The 9,141-nt window shown below is 45.9% G+C and overlaps 1 protein-coding gene across 1 annotated transcript in view; it reads left to right on the top strand.

Annotated features, from left to right (window-relative positions):
- Positions 1 to 9,141, top strand: part of TMEM131 (transmembrane protein 131) — a gene marked incomplete at both ends in the record, with an annotated part of 163,962 nt that overhangs the window by 125,262 nt on the left and 29,559 nt on the right. Inside the window, 2 exon segments of the mRNA XM_027767558.1 lie at positions 305 to 463; positions 872 to 1,470. Of these exon segments, the coding sequence (XP_027623359.1) occupies positions 305 to 463; positions 872 to 1,470 (758 nt within the window).

Raw genomic sequence — 9,141 nt, 5'->3', positions numbered from 1 at the left:
AGTTGGCCCTGGAAATTGAAACTAAAAATCACTCTCCTGATGTCTCTTCTGATACAAGTCATTATTTCCTCCATTTAAAGCCTTCCTCTGAGATGGCATTCTGTTAGAACTGGTGTGCAGACTTTGATCCACATGCACATCTTTTTATCTTGTCCATTAAAAATTGTCACAGACATCTTCGTGTTCTATATCATGCTGTACTTAGCAAGGCAGAGTTTACCAAGAAACTCTGCCTTAATATTAAATTTTGTTACTTTTTCACTAATAAACTAATCCTGATTCTCCGACTTTTGTACCCCTGCAGTGCACTGTTTCTTTTGGTAATTGGAACAGCCTATTTGGAAGCTCAAGGAATTTGGGAGCCATTCCGAAGGCGACTGTCCTTTGAGGCCTCAAACCCGCCCTTTGATGTGGGAAGGCCATTTGATCTCAGGAGAATCGTTGGTATTTCATCTGAAGGAAAGTATGTTCACATTCTGGCAATAAGTTCTCTGGTGTATATAGCTTTGGCTGATATAATTACATGGAAAAATAAGTTTCTTCTTTTCGTCTTTTCTCAAGGGAAAGAAAATCTTAATTCTAATTACCAAATAATACCTTATATGTAGCTCTCAGTTATTAAGAGCTCACTTCAGATACCACGCTTTTATTCTCTTGATGAGACTTAAAAATCAGTAGCTCATGGACTTGATTTATAAAATTTTCAGATAGAACAGACCCTAGAGAGTTGTGGAAGTTATCCCTGTTTCTTCTTGTGTTTTTTTCCTAGAGTAGGTCATGTTTGTAGCAGCTTTACTGGTAAAATAAAATGCTTTCAATATTGGATTTTGTAGGTTCTGTTTACTAATCTACACTTGGTCCTTTTTTCCAGCTTGAACACACTCGGCTGTGACCCCACCCACAGTAGGGGATTCTGTGGTGCAGGCGGTTCATCGTCCCGGCCAGGTGCAGGGAGTCATAAGCAGTGTGGCCCATCAGCCCACCCCCATGGCAGTCACAGCAGTAGAAACTCAGCTGACGTGGACAATGTCAGAGCCAAAAACAGTTCCAGTACCTCTAGTAGGACTTCTGCACAAGCAGCTTCCTCACAGTCTGCTAGCAAAACCAGCCCCCTTGTCTTAGATTCAAATGCAGTGACCCAGGGTCACACAGCGGGCCGAAAGTCCAAGGGGGCAAGACAGAACCAGCACAGCAGCCAGCACCATGTCCACAGCCCGCTGGAGCAGCACTCTCCACCTCCACCAACACCATCAGTGCCTCAGCACCAGGAGCCACAGCCCGAGCGGCTGTCCCCTGCCCCTCTCACACACCCTTCCCACCCAGAACGTGCCAGCAGCACAAGGCACAGCTCAGAGGACTCAGACATCACCAGTCTCATAGAAGCCATGGACAAAGACTTCGACCACCATGACTCCCCGCCCCTGGAAGTGTTTACAGAGCAGCCTCCATCACCACTGTCAAAAAACAAAGGTAACGTCTGTCCCCACCGTCCAAACAGCATGTTCGTGAGGAGCACTGTGTGATCACAAAGGTGGTAAATGACAGTTCAGTAAGGGTTCTTCTGGCCCAAATTTATCGCCAGTGTTGGACTTCTACTTTTCTATCAAAATGCAAGTAGAGGTATCCATTTGTCATAAAAGGTACATTTGTACTTTGTAGACTGCTTACCATAGTAAGAAATGTTAGATGTCTACTATGTTACTTTCCAACTGCCTGTGATTACAGTGATAGGTTGAGCTTTCTTCTGTTAAAATGAAGATTTTTCTGCCTTTTAACTTGAAAGCATAATTTCTGTACAGCCTTTAGAGTAGGTGTTGGCAAACTATAGCAGCTGGCCAAATTACCACCTATTTTTGTAAATAAAGTTTTATTGGCACGCAGCCACACTCTTTTGTTTACATACTGTCTATGGCTGCTTTCATGCCACCATGACAGAGTTTGGTGGCAATGGAGACAATGTGGCCCACAAAGCTGAGAATATTTACTGCCTGACTCTTCATCAAAGAAGTTTCCTGACCTGTGCTTTAGAGTTGGGCATACTGTACTAGTTATCTATTTCTGAGTAACGGATTACCCCAAGACCTAGTGGCTTACAACACTAGCATTCACTGTCTTACAGTTTCAATGGATCAAGAATCTGGATATACTTTAGCTGGGTCCCTGGCTCTCACAAGTCTTCAGTCAAGGTATTGCCAGGGCTGACACCATCTTGGTTCTCCTGAGATGGATCTGCTCCCAGGTCATGCAGGTGGTTGATAGCAGGATTCAGTTCTTCATGGACTATTGACTGAGGACCCCAGTTCCTTGCTAGCTGTGGCCAGGGGTCTGTTGTTGGGCAGCTCACAGCATGGCAGTTGGCATCACCAGAGGGGGCAAGCAAGAGATCAAGAGAGGAAGCCAGCTAGCAAGATAGAAGTCACAGTTCTTTATGACCTAGTCTTAAAGTGACATCTCACCAATTTTTCTGCTCGTTAGAAGTGCAATCCAGCCTGTACTCCGGACAGAATTCCAAAGGAGCATAACCACCAGGAGGCAGGGGTCATTGGGAGCATCTTAGAAGTATGCGTGCCACACAGAAATAGACAGCCTCGTTAGGAACTTCCAAATCGAAGTGTAAAAACAGGAAATGGCCGCTGATTGTATGTCAGCTTTATTTCTTTACAGCCTGAACTTTTGCATTTTTCTTTCTTGTGGCAGGCATGCTGATATACATTATTCCAAGCCTATTTAAGTACCTCCTTCACTGACTTACCAAGTTTTTACCTTCAGTTTACACAGGGAACAGGGAGCTGGACAGCCTGAAGAGCCAGAAGAAACCTGACATCCCAGAGTCTGAGTTTTCCTTTAGAGAGTGTCTTAGGCCCAATGATAGGAAGACTCGCCGTATCCATCTTGTTTAAGTTACATGCATTTGGATCTATAAAACAGTAAAATGTCCTGAATATTGTTTATTGACACCTATAGAAATTTTTTTTCTGAACACACTATCAGTAGGGCTTATATATTTAGAATGGTTTTTTAGTGCTGTTAAGTGAATACTTAAAATATTCTTTTTTCCCCACTAGATCAAGTTGCATAATGTACTTTTTGAGTTGGGCAGTCAAATTGGCCCCCTCGTTGTCTGTGTCTAAAATAGTCCTCTAACATCAGTATGTATTCAGGGGCATTTATGTAGAACGTGAATTTTTAAATTAAAAAATATTTTCTAATTTTCACTGGAGTCAGCCTACTAAAAGATACCTAATGACTGTGCATGGGTGCCACATCGTTCGTGACTCTGGAGCCCATGAGGGGACAGTAAATTACAGCTTCGTGTGAGCAGCCACTCTGCATTTTCCTTCCCTCTGCTGCTGCTTGGGAAGAAGGAAGGAGCCAAAATCTATACTTTTTTCTTTAATAAGTATTTTTTATAAAGACTTCTTACATTTAATTTATTCACTGTCATTATTTTATTTTATTTTATTTTATTTTTGAAGTTGACCAGTGAGAGACAGAGGGGGAAAAAGTGAGAAAGCAAGCTACCAGGTTCAGGGCTCGAATCAGTCAGCCATGTGGGAGTCTAGCTGCCTTAACCACCACACCACCTGCTAGGCCCATCAATAAGTATTTTTATTGATGTATATAGCATATATATAGAAAATCAGTTTTTAAAATGAACTTTTTAAAAGGTAGACATTGATCCAGACGTTGCAAAATAGTGTATCATGAAACTAAAGATTTCCCTTTAGACAGAACCCTTATAGTCTCTAAAAAGACCCTTATAATATCTCACATCCCTGCAGACAGCCAGTGGGTTTAAATACAAACATTCTCTTTTTATGAGCAACCCGTCCCCTCCCTTCCCTCACCTAAACAGAAACTATTCCTGCAATGAGTTTGGGGAGGCTTTGGGGTCAGAATGACCTCTCTGCAAACAGATGTGATGCTCTCCCTGTGTCTTGCCTTCTCTGGCCAGGCAGCTCACCAGGCCATCCTTCCTCATTCCTGGTCATCTTCCCTGACTGAAGATGGTGCCCAGAAATACCTTCCGTGCATGATTAGCCTGAGCAAGGACTCGTGTAGCTGGGTAATTATTGGAGTCTGTACTTTTGCGAGTCTCCCATCTGTAACACTTAAATCCTGTGGACCAAAGGGGTCATTGCTAGATTTAGGGTTAAAACCCAAGAAAACTCCACACCCCATACAGTTGATTCTCATTGTCGGCATTAAGTTGAGAAACCTGGTGCCTGCAACTGTTCTTGTCTCTGGCTTTGGCGGTCTGATGGGAGGCCTAACTCGGGTAAGGAGAGGCAGGGTGGAGGGGCATCATGAGGCCAGGCTCTGTCTTCAGGCAGCATAGATCAGACCCTGGCTCTGCCCTGACTATCGGGGTGAGTTAGGAGGAAGTAGCTCCACAGAGACTCCTTTCCTAAGTGGAGAGGGTAGTGCTGACTACATCATGGGCTGTAGGTGCCGCGGTGATTGTTCTCGGGGCGGGAAATGGTACATACCATCGGTAGCCTGCTGAGTTGAAGGTGGCTGCGGACAGTCCCAGCAGAACTACCTGCTCGGAACCTGGTCCTGTGGGAGAAGCAGGGGGCTAAAGGGCTGAAGACAGAATCCTGAGGGTGAGGCTGGCAAGAAGGCAGCTCCAGCTCGCAAGACAGAAAGCAGGAAGAGGGTGTGGGCAGCAAGGCCAGGCAGAGCAGAGTCAAAACGGAATCTCGCAGAGCCTGGCAGTCAGAATGTTCTTTGTGACCTTGTGAAGCAGTAGACTGGAGACCAGATCACTGTGACTTAGAGAGTAACTCTCCCATCAGACTGTTAACGCCCACATCACGATGTGTATGTTGGGGGCGTTTATGTTCTAACCTAAGTCTTTTCCGTGTTCTTTAATTTACAGAAAAAACAAAGGATACACATACTGTGTTGTAGAGTTTTTAGTGAAAAAAGAATAACAGATGACAATATGGTGCTTAAAAGACCTATTATAGGCCAAGGTGAAGAAGCAGCAGAGCTGAGCATGATGTTGGTGTGTACTTACTAACTATCCAGACACGGCTGCAGTGTCTTGTGGCCCTGTTGAGTGGCACTGCAGTTGCCCTGTTTTTGCAGGGAAGAAGTTCAGTCTAAGAAAGGTACATCAGGGGGCCGGCAGGAGGTGTAGTGGTTACAGCACTAGACTCCAACATGGCTGATTGCAGTTCAAGTCCGAGACCCAGCAGCTTGAAACTCAAACCTGGTATGTGTGCATGCATGCCCAAAATCCCAAGAGGAGAATGGAGGAGAAGAGATTGTGGCGTGACCATCCCCTCTTGGGTGTGATTCCTCTCTTTCTCTCTCTTTGTGTTTCCAGCGAGCGCATGTGCCCTATAGCAAAAATCTCATTAAAAAAAAAAAGAAGAAGGAAGAAAGGTGCGTCAGCCAGGTGTGGGAGCTAAGTCCAGGTCTATGATTGACATTCTAACCCCTACATTATGCTGCCCCCTCAAAAGAAAAGAAAATAAAGCAAATATGGAGACAGTTGATGAAACCAAGAGCTCAGTGAGCTGCAGGGATGAGCCTTTGTGTTAGATTACTTTTTAAAAAGGATCTTATTCAGCAAATTCAGCAAGTGTGCCGTTCTGGAGAAGCTGGTAGAGATGGAGAGGCAGGGGTTCTGTGGCTTGGTGGTTAAAGGAGCTGTGTCCCACATAGCCATCTGCCCAGTTTGAATCCTGACCCCCAGCAGCCTGAAAAACATACTGGCATGTGTGTACGTGCCCCAGATCCCAGCAGGATGGCGACATGAGCATGAAGGGACTGCAGCATCACCATGCCCCGGGGGAGTGCTTTCTCCCTCTCCTTTGCACACCCTCCCCCCCAGCACATGTGACCTCTGGCAAATTAAAAAAGAGAGCCGGGGAAGCAGTTGTATGGATTAGGGCATCTTTTACGTGAACTAAGATACTGTTCATCTGCTGAAACAGAAGTGCGGGGAAGTGGTAGGTTAAAACCAGAAGATAAAGTTTGGAGTAGTCAGATTGTGTTTTGGGGGGTTTTTTTGGGGGGTGGGGGGTTGCTATAGGGTGCGTGCGCTCACCAGAGACAGAGAGACAGAAGGCGAGAAATCACCCCCCAGGCGGGATGGCCACACCGAAATCCCATGCCTGGGGTGAGTTTAAGCCATCGGGTCTGGGACTCGAACCGTGGTCGGCTACATGGGAGTCCAGCGACATAGCCATTATGCCAACTGCAGGTCCCAGGAGTAGTCAGATTTTAAATACCTGAATGCGCAGGCTGGCAGTTGGTAGTACATGCAAGTTGGGTTTACAGAATAGACCCATCGGGCAGCAGTGGGGACCCAGCCGTGGGTCACTGCGGCACCTCCTCACATTTGTGTCAGTTTTCTCCATTGTGCTCTAGACCAAAGGTGAAAAGTGAAAACACAGCAGTTGGAGTAAGATAGTGTCAATTCTGCAGGACTGAGGCCACAAATAGACATGATAGCATTGGCAGGGTGTGACATATGTTCTGGGCCATGTGGGGTTGATAGAAGGACCCTCACAAACCAAAGAATGGGAGACCTGGCAGGGAAAACTGAGAGTTAGTGAGAGCAACGAATGATAGAAGACCGATTTCTGAAAGTGAGGCCTGACAGTTTCAGATTTCTGACAAAAAGCAGTTCTGGCAAACGGATACCCACATCCAGCCTTGGAGATGAGGTGCCAGCATGCACAGAAGTGAAATTCATTGACATTCATGGCCTTCTGAGGAAGGCCACAGAGCTCGAGGTGAGGGCTGCAGTTCCGTAAGAAAGAGCCACGTGTGTTGGGGAGTTGAGGGTTCTGGGAGGGTATACAGTGCATAGCTGCATGATTGTAAGACTTGAAAGTAGCCTCACGTCGATGCAGCTAGGTTGTGCCACCACAGAAGTTTAGTCATACTCAGTTGCGTTTCTAAATGAGTTAGGGGAAAATGCTTTGAGAGTTTTTTGGATTTCAGTGTTATAGATAAAGGGACTGTTGACTGCATCAGGTTGGAGGCCTAGCTGCCCGGAGGTGGCATGTGGGTGAGAGAAAGCCTCTGCATCTGCTACCAGGCTCCTTGTGAAGACTGCGGAGAAATCTGTGGAGGTCTACAGGCCACTTGGTGCAGAGCTTGTGGAAAGAGAGTGGGTGCAGCCGCTGTAAACGTGGAGGGTTCTAGGTGCAGAGCTCCGATCAGTCAGTCCTGCCTTCCCAGCTGCCTGACCAGGGAAAAGGCAAACAAGATCCATTCTAAGCTCCTCCCTCTCCAAAAGTAGGGCAATCTGCTTTTTCCCTGAAACCTGAAACTCTCACTCCTCACTTTTAGAACTAGGTCTCCTATCCTTAAAGCCTGGGGAAGCCTGAGGCTTGCTTGTTAGGCTTCCTACTTGGTCATCTACTGAATATAGTCCCACAGGCAAAGGTAACCAGTTCTTGGAGAAAGTCTAACCTGATCTGTCTGTCCAGGCCAGGCAGAGAAGCTGTTCAAGAGTGCACATTGAGAAGGTCTGGTGTCAGTTCTCGGTAAAAGGCCCTCTGTGGTCGGCTTGCCATCTGGGAACAGGAGCGCAACAGCTGACCCCAAGGATGCCGCCCTTGGTCGGGTGTGAGGAAAGTTTTTTATTTTGTTTTATTTTTTTAGTTTTTTAGTTTTTACTGTAGAGTGCATACACTCACTAGAGAGAGAGAGAAAGCAAGAAATTGCCCCCCAGGGGCGATGGCCACACCACAGTCCCTTCTCTATTCTTCTCTCAGTGTGATTTCAAGACCCCAGGTCCAGGATTTGAACCGTAGAGTCGGCCGTGTAGGATCCAGTGCCCTAATCTTCACAGTGCCTGCTGACCCCAAGGGTGCAGGGGAAGTTTTATAAGGGCAGAGTTGCTACCCAAAACTGTGGTTGAGGAACCAACAATAATGACATCATCTAGGAGCTTAGAGAGTCTAGGTTGGGGGCTGAATCAAAGTCTGCATTTAACGAGATCCCCAGGGATTCAGGTACCTTCTGACCCTACCCACTATGGAGTGGAGCAGGCTGGTGTCCAAATTATTTTATTTTTCTTTCTTTCTTTCTTTCTTTCTTTCTTTCTTTCTTTCTTTCTTTCTTTCTTTCTTTCTACTATCTATTTATTTTAATTTTGACCAGAGAGGGACAGAGCAGGCTAGCAAGAGAGAAAGAGGGTAAGTGTGTATGAATGCCCAAAATCCCAAGAGGAGAATGGAAGAGAAGGGAAAGCAAGAAGAGAATGGAAGAGAGGGAAAGCAAGCCTCCAGGTTCAGGACTCAAACTGTGGTTGGTCATGTAGGGAGCCCAGCACCCCTAACCACCATGCCACCTGCCGGCCCCATGGCTGCAAAATTTTAAAACAACATTTGTATTAGCTTAAAAAACAAACAAACCTTCCAAGGAGTTCTCTTCATACACATTTGTGGGTGTATTTTAGTTAATCATGTTCATATGTATCACCTCAGAACAGATGGGGGAAACAATTTACATGACTAATCCTGACCCAGGTAGATTGCACATTGGTCTGTGAAATTCATTGGCCCCATTCAGACCTTTTAAACAACCAGAAGATAAAAAGGAGGAGCCCATTCCAGCTGCTGTTGGGGATTCTCTAGAGGCACCCCTCTGACAGTGCGTGGCCTCACATAGGTCTGCAGCTGGCAGGGACGAGGCACATTCAGAGAAGCGGTTTGCTAGTAATGGAAACTTCCCTGAGGCTGTTCTTTCGGGTAGAAATTAAATGAAATAATGTAAAGTGGAAAACAGATGACCAAAGCAGCTAGCTCACACTAGAGATTATAAATTCATCTATTATACTATTTAGTTTACAGTTTGCCATCAGCAGGCACGGGTGCTTGCTGGGGAAGAAGGGGAGTGCCACAGGGCAGTTATGCTGAAATCCAATCTCCATTTCTTCCTCCTTTCGGGATTTAGTGCATGCCCACATGTACACATGCCTGGCATGTTTCTCAAGTAGCTAGGTCCTGGGCTCACACTGTGTGGTTGGCCATGTGGAGTCCAACCACCTCAACCACCAGGCCACAGGCTGGCCCAGGGTATACTTTTTATAATTTTTTCCTTGCCTACTTTTTTTTTTTTTTAAGAGAGAGATTTGCTATAGGGCATGTGTGCTTGTTGGAGAGAGAGAGA

Source organism: Tupaia chinensis, unplaced genomic scaffold, assembly GCF_000334495.1.
Source record: "Tupaia chinensis unplaced genomic scaffold, TupChi_1.0 Scaffold144276_1, whole genome shotgun sequence".
NCBI classification, from domain to species: Eukaryota; Metazoa; Chordata; class Mammalia; order Scandentia; family Tupaiidae; genus Tupaia; species Tupaia belangeri.
This window is presented reverse-complemented; position numbering and strand designations above follow the sequence as displayed.